Source organism: Amphibalanus amphitrite, unplaced genomic scaffold (assembly GCF_019059575.1).
Source record: "Amphibalanus amphitrite isolate SeventyFive unplaced genomic scaffold, NRLGWU_Aamphi_draft 001437F_arrow, whole genome shotgun sequence".
NCBI lineage: Eukaryota > Metazoa > Arthropoda > Thecostraca > Balanomorpha > Balanidae > Amphibalanus > Amphibalanus amphitrite.
In genome coordinates this window covers 94,175-115,253 of record NW_024882930.1, presented here as the reverse complement: position 1 = coordinate 115,253, position 21,079 = coordinate 94,175, and the positions used below count along the sequence as shown (strand labels likewise).

Here is a 21,079-nt window from a genome sequence, read left to right as displayed (position 1 = left end):
GTGCAAGCTGGTAAAATAAGGGAAATCCAAATCATGGACGACAGGGCTATAGTGTACGCCATAAATTGACAATTGACTCACCCGACCTCAGCTCGTCAGTGAGCAGCTTATATCTACTTAACGTTTTTCTCAGCTACCCACTACACCCCAGCCCATCTCCTTTCTCTAACCCCTCCTCTGCCCAACTCTCTCCCATCCCGATCCACTTACGCCTCTCCCTCTCCGGCGGCCGTCAGCGCGCGCACGTGGATCCGATACTTGGTCGACGGCTTCAGAGTAGCCAGCTTGGCCCGCGTGACGCGCGGATCGTCGATATGCGGCGTGCGGTCCAGCAGGGGGCCCATGGTCAGGTTCTGCACCGTCTGGTACTGGATCTTGTAGCCGGTCAGGATGCCGTTCGGCTCGAGAGGCTTCTTCCAGATGAGGAAGAAGGCAGATGAGCCCATCGGGATGGCCTCCAGAGAGTCCACGGCGCTGGGTCCTGCGGCACGAGCGGGAAGGAGTGAGAGGCTATTCCCGGGCCAGACACAGCCAGAGGCAGCTCTCTTGTGCCAAAAGTTCACGCGTTTCATAAAAAAACAGTTTGGTATTACATTGGATGCGCCATTGACGCGCGTCGTTTCAAACCATCCGTACTGACCAACATATTCACTCGATCTGTAAATCGACACCAGAGCAGATAAGGAAACTAATGGTATCAAGTAGGTCGTCAAGTAGGGTCAAACGTTATGTTTTCGCTCTAAATCCTGGCGATTATGCTAATTTGGTGTGGTGAGCGGTACGAGAAATGAAGGTCTTTCCGGTCTAAAATACGGAACGAGGGAAGAATGATAGGGCAGAAGTAAAACGACTATCGTAAAACACACATTGGTTGGAAAATAATCAAGATCCCTGTCAACATGGGAGGCATTATGGACTGGTGTACTTGCGGCAGGTCCGTCTGGTGATACAATCTAGGGCGGACCACTGACGCGAAAACTACCGGGACTAGCCACCACAGCCCACAGGGCGGGGTCAGCGCCTGCATTTCATAACATAAGAGTATCGGCAAAGTAGAACTTCTCGGTGATCAAGGACAAAATATCGGGAGAAAACGGCCTACATAACAGGATGTTTTTGAAAATCAGAAACCACAAGGACACTAAGCCAGTAGATGCAGCCCACTCACCATGACTACCGTGCCATGTCTGCACAGAACCCCTTCCGCTCCAAATACCAGTCCCACGGTCACCCCTTTTCCCATACTCACGTCCTTCTGGCGTGTTGAAGGTGATCACCTCGCTGGGCGGACCCTCGTAGGCCCGGTTGAACGCCAGAATCTGCACCTTGTTGCGCGCGTGAGGCTTGAACTTGTCCACCAGGCCCTTGGTGGCCGTCGACTCGAAGGACATTTTGCGCATCTTTTCGCGTCCTTCACTCTCCGTCCATGTTTGAATCTGAGTGGAGAAGCAACAGAGTGAACAGGACGAAACGTGAACAGAACGAGACTAGTGGAGGATAAACGATGATAAGCAGTGTTGAGCTACTCTACGGCATTGGTCGAGTGTCATGTTTGAAAAAGTTTTGAAAACATCGCCAACTATAACGCAGCAAATGCGCTACACGGGATGTTACACCCGCAAGGGGCCTCTCATTCACCCTTCTCTAGTTATACCATTCATGCACCCCAATTCCCTGTCACTCGATATCGAACAGGTTTATTTCCTGTACCCGTTGTAGCCATTAGCCACCCGCTCCCACTGACCCGGTAACCGAGGAACTCTCCGCGCAGGGTGCTGTTGTCCACCGGGTCCCAGGAGAAGGTGGCTCGCTTGCCGTCGTGGATCTGCACCAGACGGAAATTAGTTGGCGCCGCCGTCGGTACTGTGGGTAGAAGCGGCGGCGGTGAGGCGGGTTCGGGGGTGACGCCTAACACCGGTATCGAAATAGTACGAAAGTAATGTGTTCTTGGCGTATTCGGTCAACTAGTAAGTTGAGAGTGATAAACTGACAAAAGCTGACATATTTGACGAACATTGAATAATCGGGGCATTCCACAGATGCTCCAGAGCCGTTGTTCCTAACAAAAAAAAAAAAACGGTTTCAGTAAATATGCCAGAAGACAGGCTTACTCTATCAAAAGGTCACAAGAGCGGCTGGCTCACTGAGCTCACAATTAGCCCCTAGTTCGGTAATCAAAACTTTATCAACACCTCTACCATCCCATAGATCACGACATCGGTCCAAAGCACCCAACAAATGACACACCCAAACCAAGATCACTACATTTCATCACCATCGCTCTCCCAATTTTCCGCAGCCGCTCCTTATGACTCAACCACCCCCCCCCCCGCTCCCACTGACCCTTAGGACCCTCCCCTCCCCTCTACATAGCGCTCCGACCGACCCTCGCACCACCCCCCCTTCCCCTCCAACTGACCGTCCTCTCCGGAGTATCCGATCACCTCCACGGGCGAGACCTTGCTCTCGCCCAGCTCGTTCTGTGCCTCCACCCGTATCCGATACGGCACGTAGGTGGGTTGGTTGGGGATCAGCAGGTGGCTGCGGCGCCAGTCGGTCACCACCTCCTGGTTCCACTCGTCATCCGTGTCGTTACGCTTCCAGTAGACGCGGTAGCGGAACTTGCGCGCGTTGTGGTCGATCTCAGACATCGGCTGTGTTGGGACGGGAAGCGCAGGGTTTCAGTCAGTTAGTCAGTCACAAGAAGTGAATGTAAGCGGGATCCCTAGCGTTAGTGTTCTGAGAAATGACACTTTGGTATTGGGGTGTATAATTGGCAAAGATGGTAATATAGGGTATTGCGCATCAGCTTATCTTATACTCCGTTGCAGCGAGGGCCAGGCAGCAGCCAGGAAGAAGAAAAAAATGCAAAACATAAGTGATTTTCGTATTATCAATGTCATCAGTGTATCGAAATGTTGCTTAGCCCTATTACATAAAGTTCTATCGATCGATATCTGAATTTTGCCAGTATCCATGAGTACACCCTCTCATCCCCCCACATTCTCTCCCAAACGTCATTGAAGACAGTCAGTCTCCCTCTTTTCTCACTCACCGTCCAGCGGATAACCAGGTTGTCGGGCTCCGTGCCGCGACCCTCCACATTCTCCGGGTTCTTCTCGGGCAGATTTTTCGGCGTCGTGCACACCTCCGAGTGGCCGGACGGCAGGGACGGTCCCACGCGGTTGACGGCAATCACTCGGAAGGTGTAGTTGGACCACGGACTCAGCGACACCACGTAGCTGTTGTCGGAGCTCTTGGTCTCGGCCGCCTCCACCCAGGTGTCGGGGGTAAAGCTGGTGTTGTACTGGATTATGTAGCGCAGGATCGGCGCCCGGTTGTCGCCGTTCGGGGCCCACTCGACGTCGGCGCTACGCTCCCTGTTGGGCGAGTGGGGTGGACACACGTGGGTAAAGTTGGGGAATGCAGAATGAGGGCTTGGGCGGTCACGTGGATATATCACAGAGAAGTAGAGAAAGTGATGCAGTCAGTCACCCCCAAACTGACTCACAGGGCCTAGTAACATCAATTATTTAAGCTATCGGTACATTAAACCACAATATTCATCAATCCCAGTCCAGCTGCTTCCCGAACCCAACAAGACGTAGACGTTTTCATTCATGCAATCTGACTGGCATTTGTTCTAACTTTTGGAAAAAAACGCATGCACACACAAACTCTGACAAATGACAAACAAACAAACAAACAAACAAACAAACAAACAAACAAACAAACAAACGAAACTCTCACGCCACCAAATAGTTCCTCCAGTTTACCCCACATCCCCTCCCCCGCCACAGCCCGGCCGTCACTGCGCACCTGCAGGTGGCGTGTTTGAAGACGGGCGCGTTGGGTACGTCCTCGACCTTGAGCGTAGCGTTGGACTCTGCACTGTCCAGCTCCGTCGAGGCCACACATGTGTAGCGCTTCGAGTCGAGCTCGGTCGTCTTGGTAATGGTCAGCGAGTTGTCCGAGGTCTGGATGAACCTGCCGCACGCCAAAAAACAGGCGCAGTCAGTGTCAGGACAGGGAGACGGGCATCAAGCACTGTCACCGCGCATGACCAGTTCAGGACCAATAATGAAGCATGACGTCAATAAAGAGCAGTAACATAAATAATGCACAATTGATTGATCAGCTTATGTCTAAACCAAGTAACGAGAGGTATTTCTCGAGAAGAAATCGAAAAAATATGTTTCACATCTAAGAAATGAGGCAACTACAAAAGTCCATATCAAATTTCATGCTCTGTTTACCCGCTCTGCCCATTCATTATTAGACACCACTTTACCCACTGACAACATACCATAGTGCTATAAAAACGCCATAAAGCTCGTTACACCCTGTCCAAGCCTTCCCAGCCTTCCATGCCACCGTTCGCCCTTCTGTCCCTGGTCTAGCCCCGCTCTCGGTCTCACCTCGGCTCAGTCTCAAAGTTGATGGGTACGCCGTCGGCCAGCCAGTCAATGCTCAGCTCCAGGGTCGGGTCGACAGTGGCAGTGCACCGGAACGTGGCGGAGTTGCCAGCCACCACCTGGTAGTCCTCCGGGCCCTGTGTGATCTTGGTCGGCTCTGCGCGGTAGAAAGAGACCCAGACGCACAAAGAGGGGGGGGGGGGGTGTCAGTGGTTTGATGGGACCAGTGAGACGAAGATGAAATCGGGACAGATAACAAGCGGTGTAATACAGCTTACTCGATGTGTTTTGAAGAAAAATTTTAGTTTTCAAATCAACCCGTATGAGGAGATTCATTTCAGCTACAAAATCTGGAAACACCGAACTTTTGTTTACAAAAAAAAAACCTTTGGGGCACTATATCACATCCAAACTGAGAGTCGGAAACCTAATCACAGACCCAAACAGACGGGCAGGCGGCAGCCGCGGTAACCAGCCCCGTTTAACCCCACCCCTCTGCACATCACAAGCCCGCCTAGGCTTGGGTCTGACCGTGCTAAGCCGGGACAGTCTGTTTGGGCCTGACGCACCTTTCACGACGAGCGTTCCCTCTGCCTGGTCGCTGCCCAGTCGGCTGGTGGCCAGACACATGTAGGTACCGGCGTCCGACGAGGAGACGCGCCTGTGGACGGGGGCAGCGTGAGCACCGGGCTATCCAGGAAGTCAGGACGTCGGAGTCGAGGGAGGAGAGAATAACGGCAGCAGCATATAATGAAATCGGGACAGACAAGACATGGAAAATGTCAAGGCAGTCGAAACGGATTCACTCGGGAGGAGCCTTAGCTTCTATTTCACTTGGCGCATGAAATGGATATCACATTAATGTGAGCGTTCTGAAACTGCTGCAAGTAGGAAAGGCCTGCGTATTCCCAGCATGATGAAAAGGAGCAGTTATTGGCACACACAAAAAAGAGATAAAAACTACCGTACACTAAATCCAACTAAGAAATGAATCCTCGCAATGACCAAGCCGCAGCGTGTAACTTTAAAAGAACTAACTGTTCTAAAAAAAGTAAACGCGTATCACTTGACACGACCCGCCCAATCTACCTGCCTCCTCACCATTCCCGCCCGTCCACTGTCTCCACCCCGCCCATACTCACTTGATGGTGAGCGTGCCGTCTGGAGCGGTCTGGAACCGTCCCCCTGTCCTCTCGTCACCGTCCTCCCCTCCGTAGAGCCACTTCACCTCCGGGAGAGGCGCGCCGAACACCTCACACACCATCTCCACGTCCGTGCCCTGCACCGTGGCCACGTCCTGCGGCCGCTTCACGATCTCCGGCGGCAGCTCCAACACGTTCACGTACACGTCCTTGTAGACATAGCCGTTGTTGTTGGTGGCGTTGCAGCCGTAGTTGCCCGTGTCCGACTTGCGCAGGTCGCGGATGGTGATCTTGTTGGGGGTGGCGATGCGGCGCGGGTTGGGCTCGGCCTCGCTCAGCGGCAGGCCGTTGTGCGTCCACTTGATGTCCGGTTTGGGCACGGCGACGGCGTCACACTCGAACACCACCGTCTCGCCCTCGGCAGCGTTCTTCACCTCGGGCTCTTTGGTGAACTCGGGCACGGACTCGAGGCGCAGTTTGAAGGAGCGTGTCTGCGCCGTGCCCACGCCGTTACTGGACGTGCACACGTACTCGCCCTCGTCACTAAAGTCCACATTCCGGATCACCAGCGACTTTCCGAAGTTGTTCATCTTGATGCGTCCGTCGCTAAGGTCTAGCGGCCCGTTGGATTTTTGCCACTGGGTGCGTGGCAGCGGCCTGCCGAGAAGGTTGGATCAGTGTGAGATCGAACGATCTAGCGCCTCGGGAAAACAGCACAAGATGTGCCTGAGTGACTTGACCAAGACGAGCTAAGCATGATCAAAAAGTTAACTCTGGGCTGGATGAAACCGGTATTTCCCTTAACTCTACGCGGCCTGTGTCTACTCATTCATTCTCGCTGCATCTTACTATTTAAACACCACCCTGACATTGGCTACTCCCTCCCGCCTCAGAACCCAGCACCGCCCCACGCTCTCCTACTCACGTTCCGCCGTAGATACACCAGATCTCGACTGTGCTGCCCTTGATGGCTGCGATGTTCTTGGGCGATACGTACTGCTCCGTCGGCTGCCGCTTGTTCTTGGAGCTGACGCTGCCCGTGCGCAGCACGTTCAGACTCACGCGGTTACCGACTTTGTACTCGCTCCTGGTGAACACAGGCGTCCAGGGAGGGTCAGCGCTCCGCGCAAGGACAGCGTCTGAACGGGGACCAGCGGGAGGTTATATAACAACTAGGGGCAGAGAGACACTGCTGATGAAATCTGCAGTCGCGAGGAAAGCATGAACACAGTCACAATTCATTTTAGGGTTATAGAAAATAGCATCAAACATGTAAAACACGCAATTTTAATCGCATATGATAGCTTGATAGCTTAGCTTGCTTGATGTAGCTTGATAATAGCTTGATACTGAATAATGGCAAAGTCCCGGTTGCGGACGCTAACATGTGCAGTTAAGAGTGCAAGGGAGGGACTGTCTCCAAAAGGGGTGCTGATTTCGCTGACAGGGGCTGCTGATGTCGCCAACAGGGGCTGCTGATGTCACCAACAGTATTGCCGCTGACAGGGCCTGATGTCGCCGACAGGAGTGCTGATGTCGCCGACAGGGAGTGCTGATGTCGCTAGGGCGCTGACCGGCGGGGCGGAATGGCTCACCGGAAGGGTGACGTGGCCGAGCAGGCGTAGACGAAGCCCTCGCTGGCGTCCTTCAGGGTCACGTTGCTGAACCACAGGTTTCCGAAAGGGTCCACCGTCTTCCGAGAGGAGTTGATGCTCGACAGAGAGCCGCCGTCACCCTGTGGCGGATCACGGTCCGGTTAGTGAGGTCGGGGCGCACCAAGATCAGGTAGGTACAGCAACATCAGGTCAGAGTCAGACCAGTGGCAGAGAGAAGAGAGGGAGGGAGAGAGAGAGAGAGAGAGAGAGAGAGAGAGAGAGAGAGAGAGAGAGAGAGAGAGAGAGAGAGAGAGAGAGAGAGAGAGAGAGAGAGAGAGAGAGAGAGAGAGAGAGAGAGAGAGAGAGAGAGAGAGAGGCGGGCGAGGTCCGTGTCAAAGTCGGGTAAGTGAGATAGCGGTGGATCAAAGCCAGTAAACAACAGTTCGAGCGCAGTCATCCCAAATCTCACTCAAACGTCCCTCATGCCCTCCGACAGGCCTCCGCCGTTCTCCGGGACTCTCTCTGCCCTCACCTGGTACATCCAGTGCACCAGGGGCGCCGGGTAGCCCTCCGGCGGCTCGCAGTTGAGCACTATCGGCTCTCCCTCGTTAGCTGACATGGTGACCGGTGGCGCCACCTTGAACGAGTTCAGGTCCGACTTCCGGACGTGCACGGAGTTGGACGTAGCCGTGCCGTGCTCGTTGGTCGCTTTGCACTGGTACGCTCCTGGCGGGAGGGGGGGGGGTCAGTTAGCCATGCTCGTTGGTCTTGATCGTGAAGATATCATTCACAACAATCACTCACACCACCACCCTGGCAAAAAAAAAAAAAACGCCCACTTTCTAACGTAAATTATGGGTAGCTTATTTCAGTATAGACATTAGACACAGCACACATCATTCAAGAAACACTTAATACTGTTGGCATTTGTCTGTGCCATTCCTGTTCTTTATATTGAACCAAGCTATGGTCTCTTTATGATCCGTTTTCAACAGACTTTCCTTAACTTCTACTCTGCTACAATGAAGAGATCTTGTCAACACAAGGTCTAATGTATTTCCACGCCTAGTTGGCTTGTCGACCCATTGCTTTAAATGCATTCCGTTAAAGTTCTTTAGGAAGCCCTTCGCTCTTCCTGTCCGTCTACGCAAAGTCGGTGATGTAGCGTAACCTGTCTTCTTCCAATCTATTTCTGGTATGTTGAAGTCCCCCACTATTACCAGAGGGCCGTTCACAGTACTCAACGCTTCCATTATTTTGGCCAAGGCGTCGTTATTTTTCGGAGGCCGATAGCATATCGCTACGGTTACCGATAACTTATCGAGGTGAATCAGTAATACCTCGACACCAGCCGGATCCCTCAGCCGGATGGGTACCAGTGAGTTGCGCACGGCACACGCCACGCCGCCGCCGCGGCTTCCACGGTCGCGGCGGAACCACGTATGGTCGGGGAACGCTGCCTGTAGCTCCGAGTCCGCCACTTTGTCGGTGAGCCAAGTCTCCGATAATCCAAAGACATGATATTTCTCGTACCGTGGAGCGAGGGACCGCAGATGCGCTAGCTGTTTGTTAATACTGTTGGCGTTGCAGTGATACACAGAGAATTGTATGTAACCAGGCATAGTGGCGTGACGTGTCTGCAAGTTCAGCATATGCGTCATGTTTTATTATAGTCTCTACTAGGGTTACCCGCGTGCTCCGCAACGCGAAGGGGGATTTTTTGACCCGTGGGTATTGGGTTGGTCTGTGTCGATTTGGTTGGTAGATATCCATTTCGTTCGATTGCTTTTTGACGGCCAAGCATTTTGTAAGAAAACAAAAAGATACATCGCATCGAGGTGCCCGTGTCGTATTATCATGCGTTCTACTTTAGAATGATTCGAAAACTGGCGTGAAGTCTTTTGAGGGCCATCGATGAATTTCGCTAAAAATGACAATGTAATGGTTTGGAACATTTACATTTTTAAGGATACTGTTGCTAATCATGCAAAAATGAAGAGTGAATATTGGACAGAATTGAATGCTCTATCCAATGATACCATATTCAATTGCCAAAGGTATCAGGTTATGCAGCAAACCCCGTGTGATTAATAAAGTGGCACAAAATTGACAAACACCATTTTCTCCTGTGATTTGCACCACCTTGATTTGGATCAATCAGCTTTTCACAATTTTTATATGAGAGGCGGTACCTTTCTCTTGCAAATAGGCGTTGATTTAACTCGCTCCATTTAACGGTCACCTAAAAATAAAATCAATTCCAAAATCCCTCAAAAACCGCAATTTTTCAAATAAAAGTGCCCTCTCCGGTGCACGTGGCGCGTGCTATCCTCTGCATTGCACACCATTCAATAGCCCGTTCAATTCTGTACACGATGCTGTTTTCCCCGTGCCGGTCGGACCCCTGGTCACCAAGATATTGCACGGGAACTGGACCCGTGTCGGCCAAAATTAGCCGTTTTCGCCCGATTTCGCACGCCGATTTATACATGTAAAGTCTATGACGCGAATTTGCACTTTTTGAGCACGCGCCACGCGCTCCCTATCAATCCGATCGAGTTGAGACCCCTCAAAGGCACGTCGCGCATCCTTGATCTATAAGTTGTGCAAGTTTCACCGCGCTAGGTGCAACGCTCTGGCCTGTAGTCCACGCAAAGCACCACCAAGTCGGGACCTCGGTAACGGACAGACGCACCCTCCTCAAATAGTAATATAGACAAGCGGCTGCGCCACTTGCTTTGCTGCGTGGTAGGAAAAAATTGCGGCACCAGCCAATTTGCTTTCGAATGGTGTTCGATTCAAATCGATGTGTCGTCTAGAAGCATAGATATCGACGGAAATGTGAAGAGATTTAAAAAAGAACTGTTCTGAGGGCTTTGTTGGATGAAATTTGGCTGATACGGGGTCAAGGGGTCAGCCCCGGTCACTTTGGGTCAGGCCAGGTCACATAGGTCACCTCTTGTCCGATGGGATCAGCACGGGCCACTATTCTACTTTTGCCTCCACTACTACCTACCCCTACCCTTACCACTACCACTACCACTACCACTACCCCTACCACTACCCCTACCCCTACCACTACCACTACCACTACCCTTACCACTACCCCTACCCCTACCCCTACCACTACATCTACCCCTACCCCTATCACTACTACTACCCATACTCCTACCCCTACCACTACCCCTACTACTACCCCTACCCCTACTACTACCCCTACCACTACCACTACCCCTACCCCTACCACTACACTACCCCTACCACTACCCCTACCACTACCCCTACCCCTACCAACACCGCTGGGTCATGTCAGGTCACAGAATAATTCGTGCCATTCCATTGCCCTTACTCAATTTTGTCGGAAATGGCGCTTTGTGGCAAATGTGGCGCATTGCGGCAAATGCGGCGCATCTGTACCTATTGTTTGAGCATGCATCTTGGCACCAAATTGCACCCATATCGGACCATATTTGACAAAACTGTGCGAGTTGCGGCAAAAATGGCGCGTTGTGACCAATGTGACGCATTGCGGCAAACGCGGTGCATTTGTAAACTCGTATCACAAACTGTTCCCATCGAACGAAAATCAACACATTCTCTCGCCACTTTTTATTCAAATTAAAAACTTGCCTATCCGCCAATGCGAGGCACTCGCCACCGATCGGCATGCATTTAGCTCACAAAGTTTGTCGACCCCGGCTCTCAATGAAGATCTACGAACCGATCAAAATTTCATTGGCGCTCTTCCAGCGCGTCCCACGCGCGAACCGTGCACCCCAGCGAGTCGGAACCTAGAAAAGGCGCTGACCCGGTCTGTCACCTATAAGGTGTGCAAATTTCAACCACCTACGATATACCGTCTGCCCTGTAGGCCGGCTAAATTGAACCCACTACACGACGTGGCGGACAAACAAACAAACAAACAGACGGATCCTGTTCAAATAGTAGTATAGACAAGCGGCTGCGCCACTTGCTTTGCTGCGTGGTAGGAAAAAATTGCGGCACCAGCCAATTTGCTTTCGAATGGTGTTCGATTCAAATCGATGTGTCGTCTAGAAGCATAGATATCGACGGAAATGTGAAGAGATTTAAAAAAGAACTGTTCTGAGGGCTTTGTTGGATGAAATTTGGCTGATACGGGGTCAAGGGGTCAGCCCCGGTCACTTTGGGTCAGGCCAGGTCACATAGGTCACCTCTTGTCCGATGGGATCAGCACGGGCCACTATTCTACTTTTGCCTCCACTACTACCTACCCCTACCCTTACCACTACCACTACCACTACCACTACCCCTACCACTACCCCTACCCCTACCACTACCACTACCACTACCCTTACCACTACCCCTACCCCTACCCCTACCACTACATCTACCCCTACCCCTATCACTACTACTACCCATACTCCTACCCCTACCACTACCCCTACTACTACCCCTACCCCTACTACTACCCCTACCACTACCACTACCCCTACCCCTACCACTACACTACCCCTACCACTACCCCTACCACTACCCCTACCCCTACCAACACCGCTGGGTCATGTCAGGTCACAGAATAATTCGTGCCATTCCATTGCCCTTACTCAATTTTGTCGGAAATGGCGCTTTGTGGCAAATGTGGCGCATTGCGGCAAATGCGGCGCATCTGTACCTATTGTTTGAGCATGCATCTTGGCACCAAATTGCACCCATATCGGACCATATTTGACAAAACTGTGCGAGTTGCGGCAAAAATGGCGCGTTGTGACCAATGTGACGCATTGCGGCAAACGCGGTGCATTTGTAAACTCGTATCACAAACTGTTCCCATCGAACGAAAATCAACACATTCTCTCGCCACTTTTTATTCAAATTAAAAACTTGCCTATCCGCCAATGCGAGGCACTCGCCACCGATCGGCATGCATTTAGCTCACAAAGTTTGTCGACCCCGGCTCTCAATGAAGATCTACGAACCGATCAAAATTTCATTGGCGCTCTTCCAGCGCGTCCCACGCGCGAACCGTGCACCCCAGCGAGTCGGAACCTAGAAAAGGCGCTGACCCGGTCTGTCACCTATAAGGTGTGCAAATTTCAACCACCTACGATATACCGTCTGCCCTGTAGGCCGGCTAAATTGAACCCACTACACGACGTGGCGGACAAACAAACAAACAAACAGACGGATCCTGTTCAAATAGTAGTATAGATTTATTCATAACCATGCATAACTTCCGACTTTAAGTATCGTTATTTTTACGCGTGGTGTCGTATATGCAAAGTTCAGCATATGCGTCATGTTTTATTATAGTCTCTATTTATTTATAACCAGGCATAACTTCCGACTTTTAGCATCGTTATTTTTAAGCGTGGTGTCGTATATGCAAAGTTCAGCATATGTGCCATGTTTTATTATAGTATCTATTTATTCATAACATGCATACCTTCCGACTTTTAGCATCGTTATTTTTACGCGTGGTGTCGTATATGCAGTACATGCAATTCTATGTTTGGCCCTTCTTGGTTGACTGCGGGGTGTTGTGGCACTTCCAAATTCTGTCCTGATGTTGTATGCTCCGCAACTTCAACTCGATTCCTCCGACAGCCCTTTGTTGTATGGAAGGGACACTGTTGCCATTGGTTTATCCCGTGGATGTTGATGGGAAACTTCTCCACGCCGGGTTGATCGTTCTTTCTGGCAGTACATTGTCACATTACAGTGCTGTTTCTTGCTATGCCCAGAGGGCACATTGTCAGTGGGCACATTGGGGAACAGACTCACCACAGCGAAGCTTGCCATCTGTGAGTTTGGTGATGGTCACAAGGCCCAATCATGGGTTGATGATAGTGACGCGAAACTAACTAGGGGAGGAGACAGGAAACTCATCAATGGCAGCTTACTAGAGCTTGTATATCTTTAACCCCGAGTACATATGGAGGCATGCTGTGCTTTTGGTTCCGTTTTTGTTGTCCATGAGATGTCCCCCGTTCCTTTTCCTCTTTGGGAGAGTTGCTAGTTTGTTTTCACAAGCCGGATTTGGGCCTTTCTTCAATTTGGTGTACGCTCTATCACAAGTTTGTTCATATATCCTTTCTTGCCCATGGCAGCGATAGTGTAATCCTCTTCTGCTGGGAGCAGGACTGTTCTATTATCCTGTTTGAAATTCTTCATACCAACTTCCTCTTCAGTGGTTTCGACTAATTTTCGGCACTGTACTTCTTTCTGCCTGCCGCTGTCAATGACAGCTTTTCTTCAATGCCCTTCATTTTTTTTCTTGCACGATACATGGTCTTCCCTGGTTTCACTTATTCGGTTGAAGTCGCGACACACTTTTTGAGGTTGAATATCACAACAGAGGAATGCGTTGGAGCTGCTTCTGCTATTGTACTTTCAGATTCCGGCACCATCGGCTTCGGCATATTGATGCAATCTGCTTCCTAGATGCCAAATTGGTCAACAACAAGATTCGAACCAGCAACCTTCCATATCCACCGCGGGCGCCCTAACCAACTACGCTACAAAACCCACCCTCTCCAACAATATAAAAGAGAACGTAGTTCACACCGTGCGTCACCGACGCCTGATAGGGTCGGGGCGAGTTGCGTGACGTCACGGCTAAGTACCTACACGAACCCTATCAACAAGATAGGTATTTTGAGCACCTATTGATTGCTGAAGTAGATCACAGATGAAGTCACGTCGAAGTTCAAAACTGAGAGCCCCTACATTAAGGACTTCGGAGCCCAATCGCCGAGCAATTGACAGAGAAGTGAGATTGATGACACAGAGTCTGAGCAACCAAAACGAGCTGCATCTGACTTCTGAGAATATCTACATTTGTCAATGGCAGCTGCCCCGTATCGTTCGTCTTCACTGCGGCGGACATGTACACCTTTTGACATCTGTGAAAGGCTACAGAGCTGTGTGTGGAGCGTCTACCTGTGCCTTGAGGAGTTTATCAGCGATTGTGTCTGGCAAAATGTGTACTGGTGAGTGCCCACTTCGTGTCCGATAGCTTGTTGATACCGTGGGGCCGCGGGGCGGCATGCAGTGGTCTGAGCTCTCTCACCTATGTCCTCGTCGCTAGGTGAGGTGATCACCAGGGTACCCCGGTCGGGCTGTTTCGACATCCGCTTGTCGTACACCTGCCAGTGGAACGGCTTGCCGTTCTTGAACCAGGAGAACCTGCCGCAGACAGACAGACACACGTGGGTCAGACATCCGGGCCGATCAGGCAGAGACGATAGTGCAGCGGCCAGATAGCTGCACCATATCGATGGCAGTGGTGTATTGTAGCTCAACACGTGACGTTTCGGGAATATGTCCAGTAGTGAGATGGTGCAGTACTGCCGTGGTAATGGAAGCGGTAAGGAAGAAGAGAGGCGACAAAGCGACCGACACAATCACATGATATGATATGGCATTTGGCACTTGCATGACAATATTGGGAATCTGTATGGAGCAAGCATAAGCGTGACTGCCGTACTGGAATGTATGAGCGCTAGATGTGTACACAGAAACGATGCCTGGTACCGTGGTGATAACGAATGAGATGTAAACATTGCACAAGCAAGTGAAATGTTTACCATCTGTATCAGGTCCAATCATGGGACCTAATATGCGTTAGCCCATATTGGTGGCCAGCACAGAGGTCCGTTGGCACAAGTGGCAATTATCAGATTTTTGCAAATTGCCAATGGCCAACAAACACATCAGAAAACAATATTAGAGGACACTATCTACCCAATCTATCATCGAGTGTCCACCCTCCTGCACATTGACCTCCTGCATTTCAACTCGATTCTTTTTCACACCTCCAGCCGTCCCCACTCGCTCATGGGTGGCTCCGCGGCGCTGCAGTAGCGCCTCCTCACACAGGACACGCTCTCACGGGACAGGCGCTCGCAGGCGACACCTCTCACATTGGGCACGCTCTCACAAGGACGGACGTCCGCCTCACCCACAGCTTCAGCCGGGCCATCGTTCACCGGTGCCCTGTCAGCCCTTCAGAGCGAGCCCACAGCCTATTCCAGTCTCTCTAGCTCCACCCTTCGTCGCGACTCGGAACAGTTTTCTGTCCATCGGCGGCTTGGAGCTACACTAGCGCCCCTGGCGGCTGAGACACCAGCGCCCCTGGCGGCGGCGGCGGCGGCGCTCAGCCGCTGGGACTGTGATGGATGATGAGACATGAGAGAAGCCGCTCGATGCCGACGGCCGCCGCCACAGACTCCTTCTCGTCCCAGGTTCCCTGACGATCCTATTCCACTCGCCGTCGTCCACCTCGCTCTCCGACGGACTGTCGGATAGCGTGCTGTATGTGCCCGCGCGGTCCGATACCCACGGCGTGGAGGATGTCGGCGAGCGGCATGATACCCATTACCCGCCGCTCGCCGCCAGTCACCACCAGTCGATCTTAAAAGTACCGCGCATCGGTGCGGCGGTGCCAGCAAGCTCGACCGAGGGAGGACTCATATGAGGATGAGGATGTTATCGAAGGAGAAGGGGTGAGGGCCGAAACAACTTAAAAGGGACCCTCCCACCTTAAAGGTAGTGTGCCAGCTTTCTTGGACCGTATGGAGTTAATGGCCCAGATAAGGAGAACCGGATTTTTAGAACTTATCCATACCTTCAAAACTCATGGAAACGTCTTAAATTCTTCAAATTTTGAGTACCCCAGTGCGAAATTCGCCCCGACGGGTTGTCGGTCGTACCCCAACCACATTTCACACCACTATGAACAATAAATGCACACACTGAAATCGCTATTACCGATATGCTCATCCAATCAAGTTTCGATAAACCCGTTCATCATCAGTTCCTGCGGTTTCGAACACGCCTGTTAGGTGGTGCGGTAGACCACGCCCAAATCCAGGGCCCCGGTAACGTGATGTAGCCGAGTCAGGGCAGCGTGCGCTGACCCAAGCCGGAGCCGCGCGTCCTCCCGGTGTCATGTGATAGCCCGCGGGGATGCGGTAGACCGCGCCCAAAGCTGCGGCCCCGGCTTGGGTCAGCGCACGCTGCCTCGACTCGGCTACCTCACGTTACCGGGGCCCTGGCTTTGGGCGCGGCTTCTGCTCATACTTTGTGGTGCGGTGGTGGTGCGTCGGGCTGCGCGCTCTGACTTCGGCCAAGAAAAATGCGTCAGCTGATCATTGTCATTTCTGCCACTTGCGTGTGGTGAAATGGGGTCATAACTTATAAGACGGCTTTTTCATATCAATTATTTTACATAAAATCATATTTCAAACCATAAATAATGTTTGACAGCTAAATAAAAGAAACAATACCAATACGGGCTTACAGTTTAAGGCTCGATATTGTGTTGTCTACGATTAGACAGCTGATAACTCATTCCCGTACGTCATATGGTCGTAACACTATAATGACCTTTGCTTATTGTCACAAGTGCGCCGCATTCGCAATTGTTGCCCGACGCCTGTTTGCAGGTGAGCCCACTACAGTTGTTATACATATCTAAAAACCGATAAACTTTTAGGCGAAAAAGGCACTATTCCAGGCCCATTTTTGATTTTTTTGGCGATATTAGGTAAAAACAGAAGCTTCTTATCCTAGGAAAAATAAAATGGGAAATCTTTCAAAGGTGGCACACTACCTTTAACATTAGTTTTGAGTTGAGATAGCCAAGTTTGCGGCCAGGCTCAGAAACCACCATTTATCCTGGTCGCAACCCCCGCAGCTTTATGGTGTTCAAGAAATTTCTTCCCTTTACTTGCAGGGTGGGACCAGCGTGGTCCCTATCTCTTAACCATTACGGGAATCTGATGACGTCATCAGGCTTTCCAACGTCCGTTTAATGTTTGACTAAAACGTTTTGTAGCACGCGGTGGTATATGCTGCTTAACGCGCAACAAATGCCGCACTTTCAAATAAAGTCGCTAGGAACAGCGGAGATCCCAAAAAGTAAACAAAAGTAAAAGTCTAATATCTTGAAAACCAGTGAATATTTTTCGATGAAATTTGGTAGATATTCGTTTTTGCTCTTTTTGAACTGAGCGACATCACTTTCATGCCAATTCATTAACTTTTTTGAAGGTGGGAGGGTCCCTTTAACCCTCGCCGGCCGAGGGGGGGGGGCGGGTGCCGCCCCCCCATAGGGTTTTTTCGCGATAGCTCCGAACACGCTGGCGATAGAGAGCTGAAACTTGGCATACCTGACCTTTGATCCAAGCCGCATCTTTTGACGCCAACCGCATTTTTGGGTCAGGTCAGGTCACTGACCTATGACGTCATAAGTGAACCTCTGCACGGTCTTCAGATGTCGCAACTTCGCAACGCCCTCACTGCCAGCTAGGAGATGTCACAGGGAAATGAAACTTGCAGGATCTAGTATCCATTATGAGTCCCACAATTTGTATATCTCGGATTTTTCCTAAAGGTCATATGAGGTCAGGTCATTTTCGTGACCTCACCATTATAAGTCAATGGGGAAAAATGAAAGCTGCTATTCTGGCGCCGGGAACGATCTCCAACTATCTCAAGCACACAGAATCGTGATTTGATGCACTCCTTGCAAGGTTAGATGCGTCACTTTTGCAATGTTGACCTTGCGTGACGTCATTTATGACGTCATCAAGGTCATATTAGTTTTTCGTCAATAACTCTTGATCAAATTGAGCTAGCGAGTCGGGAAAGCCACCAATGGACTCAGGAAGACCTGCCAAATCGAATGATATGCGACATGGCCCCTTTCGACCAACTTCGTGACCTGGGGGTGCTGACCTGACCTTGACCTGAGGTCAACACCCCAAGTTGACCTGACCCGGACAAAAAGTATATCATTCGACGCGCCTGAGCGAGACGAACACGATGCTGCCAAAATCGGCGCTCTGCGGCCGTTTTTTTGCAAAGTTATTCACCAAAAACTGAACCGTACCTTGGGGCACTTGACCTGACCTCAGAGGTCACCGGTTGACCTAGGACCTTAAAATCGGGTACCAATCTCTGCGTCTCGTAACGGCGCACACGCTCGTTTTTTCCGCGACGCGCTAGCTCCACCAGGGGCGAAACGGCGAGGGGGGGTCGTACCCGTCCCCCCCCCCTCGGCCGGCGCGTATGTAGAAAACCAATAGGTCCGGCGAGGGTTAACCGTTGGTTCGCCGGTACTTCATTTCCCCGTGTAGCGATACTTTGAAAAGAGACTGTAACTTCTTTCCAGCGCGCATGATCTTGTCTAGCATTAAGGACTGTAGTTACTACTTGCTTCATCGTCAAAGTCCGGGTCGCAAAAAAATACGGTACACTAAACAGTGCATCATCAAACGGAACGATATCATGCCCGAAGCTATCCGGCGTCAAAGGCGGACACCGTGGACGAACATGAGCAAGAAGATGACAACACGACCGCTGACCAGCCAACTTACCGGAAAAAAAAACAGCTAAGGAGACAGTGCTTGGTTAATTCCAACATCAATACCAACAAGTCTCTATCAACAAGTCACGGCATGGACTAGCAAAACACAACACGCTTGTCGATCTGATAGAAACTCAGTTGGTATAATACCGACCCTCATCAGCACGAAGGCAAGGGCGGCGCCTTAGTCAGCGGCCCAGCAGTGTGGATATTCCAGGAGCCGGGCCAGGCTGACGCCGGCTGCGGTCGCGGCAACCGGTGAGCTCGGTCAGTGTCCCAGCCGAGTACCTACCGCAGGCACGGCCGGATATTGGTTACACCACTCTGTGTGTACGGACGAGCCGGGCGGCCCGGGCCCAGAGGCGGCTCAACAATGACTCAGGCGGCGCCGCACCACCCCCTCAGAGGGAGTTCCAAACTCGCGGCCGCATGTATAATATTATCACCGAGGAATGCCGTGGGGCCGTCGGGAGGCCCAGTGTTGCGCAACACAATGGCCGGAGTAGCACTGACCGCTGACCGGGAACCTGCAGAGCGGGAGCGTCGGCAGGGCCTGGGCGTCACTGCAGACCAAAATAGCATCGGCGGCGAACTCACCGTGTAAGGAGAGTCCTTCATGAACACCGAATATGACAGCGGCGCGGTGGCCCGACAGTGGAACTGAGGATATCATTTCGAGGTCGAGTGGCCGAATAACGACAGCCAGCGGCCGATTTCATAAAACTACGTAAAATGAGACTGACGCAGTTTTATACCCATTCTGCTGCATTTTACGCCCGAACCGTTTCATAAGGTAGTTGCAGATATAACCATGATATTATAACTATGATTTATGAAGTGTGGATGTAGTAAAATGAGCCCCAAAACAAGAAAGAACATACAATTGGCGCATACTGCGCCCTCGGACCCTTATAAAACCGCCCACATCTTAAGGATACAGTTTCTTAGGGCGTCAAAATAGACCCTGATGTAAAATACTACCAAGTTTATGAAATCGGCCCCGCGAGATCCAGAGAGCCATGGATGTTCGCTTGGTTATACAATATACAACCAAGTCAGCTCAGCCGTACCGGCGAGTGCATCTACTATGAATACATAACATATGCATCGTGCATTATGCAGTATTGAAAGGTGACCGGAATCAATTATTCAGCAAGTTCTCGTGAACAACAGAGGCGCTCTTCGTTCAACCCGAGGCAGAAGTCACCAGTCAGTCAGACTACAACTCCTACCCAACTGGAAGGTTTGAATTGGATCATGAGCTAATTGATACAAATCCAAATGACAGACACAACAGCGAAAATCCCGAATACTCTGAGCAAAAATACAAATCAATTCAACGATTGCCTGCACACTGGACAGCCTGAACCGCACAGTCAGCGACAAAAGGGTTAAATTATAATGGCTTAAGTTCAACTTCTGCATTTATCAAACCTACGATTAAGGAAAAAAATGTTCTCTGCGAGTTGACAGAAACCTACTAAGCGACAAATTTGTCAGAAGTCCAATTTATTGAACAATTTTAGCACGTACTATAAAAAGCGTGAGCTTCATCACGACTCTGCAACTTACGCCTTCCTGAAATGAAATTGATCAGAGGCCAGTTTTACCAACAGAAAAATAGCAGCCTGCCGGAATTTTTTCCTAAAGACCGCTTCACATACGGTGCGTAAACGTAATGGGCACGTCAGCGGATATGGCTTTACCGTTTCACTCTGTATGTGAAGCGGTCTTTAGGCAATAAATTTCGGCAGGCGGCTATTTTTCTATTGGTAAAACTGGCCTCTGAACAGTATAAATTCATAGCATATTATCCCGAACCGTAGAGTGTTTATAATTGCTTCACGTACAAGGAAAATTATCAGATGTCGTGTAACTGATTTGTTAAACGTCGAGACGATTAACAAACTGTTAAACGTCTAGAAGACATTTCGTTTAGTCTGAAATATGTCGTATTTTTTACATAAAATGTATTTCTTACTTTAAGCGCCCGAAAGATATCAACGGTACGGGATAAAGTTATTAAACCGCTCGTATCGTATGTAGAAAAATCTTTCAAACGTCTCGCCTATCGGCTCGAGGTTTAAAATATTTGTTCTACCTACACGCGGTTTAACCCTATTAGTGGCAGGGGGGGTTGTTTTTATCCACCCCTCAGGTTTTTCGGGAATATCTCCGAAACCGCTGAAGCTACGATGCTGAAATTTTCTGACTTTTCCTAAAACTAAATTGGGCACATTCCCTGAAAATTTCAAGTTCATAACTTTACCAGGGGCGGCTCCAGAGCACTGGGAATTGGGGGGTCCTATTCGTGAAGCGAGTCATTTGGGCAAAGATCACGATGCTGCACCAGTTTTACGAACAGTGAATGAAAGGTATCATGTGATAACATATACAGTTATTGTGCATCCTCTTTTGACACGTTTTTGCTATAATAGGCGGATCCAGGCGTCCAAAAAGGGGGGTTATGTTTTACCTCCCAACATAGGTGCCCTGACACCGCCTATGCATGACCGATACAATTGTAGTCGTTCTCTCATAAGAAAATTGTAACATAACAAGACCATTGCCACC

The 21,079-nt window shown here is 50.6% G+C and overlaps 1 protein-coding gene across 5 annotated transcripts in view; it reads right to left on the bottom strand.

Moving 5' to 3' along the window:
* The window catches only part of LOC122373051 (neuroglian-like), a 66,595-nt gene that overhangs the window by 4,210 nt on the left and 41,306 nt on the right, over positions 1-21,079 (bottom strand). For all 5 annotated transcript variants that reach the window (XR_006254966.1, XM_043350789.1, XM_043350792.1 and 2 more), the window contains exons 4-16: positions 14,204-14,319; positions 7,685-7,878; positions 7,153-7,292; positions 6,483-6,644; positions 5,558-6,214; positions 4,985-5,076; positions 4,419-4,572; positions 3,820-3,987; positions 3,056-3,380; positions 2,420-2,654; positions 1,745-1,863; positions 1,250-1,436; positions 211-481 (exon numbers count right to left, since the gene is read on the bottom strand). Coding sequence is in view for 4 of the 5 variants with exons in the window: in XM_043350789.1 (XP_043206724.1) it covers positions 211-481; positions 1,250-1,436; positions 1,745-1,863; positions 2,420-2,654; positions 3,056-3,380; positions 3,820-3,987; positions 4,419-4,572; positions 4,985-5,076; positions 5,558-6,214; positions 6,483-6,644; positions 7,153-7,292; positions 7,685-7,878; positions 14,204-14,319 (2,820 nt within the window). In the remaining variant the exon portion in view is untranslated. The remainder of the gene's footprint in view (positions 1-210; positions 482-1,249; positions 1,437-1,744; positions 1,864-2,419; positions 2,655-3,055; positions 3,381-3,819; positions 3,988-4,418; positions 4,573-4,984; positions 5,077-5,557; positions 6,215-6,482; positions 6,645-7,152; positions 7,293-7,684; positions 7,879-14,203; positions 14,320-21,079) is intronic.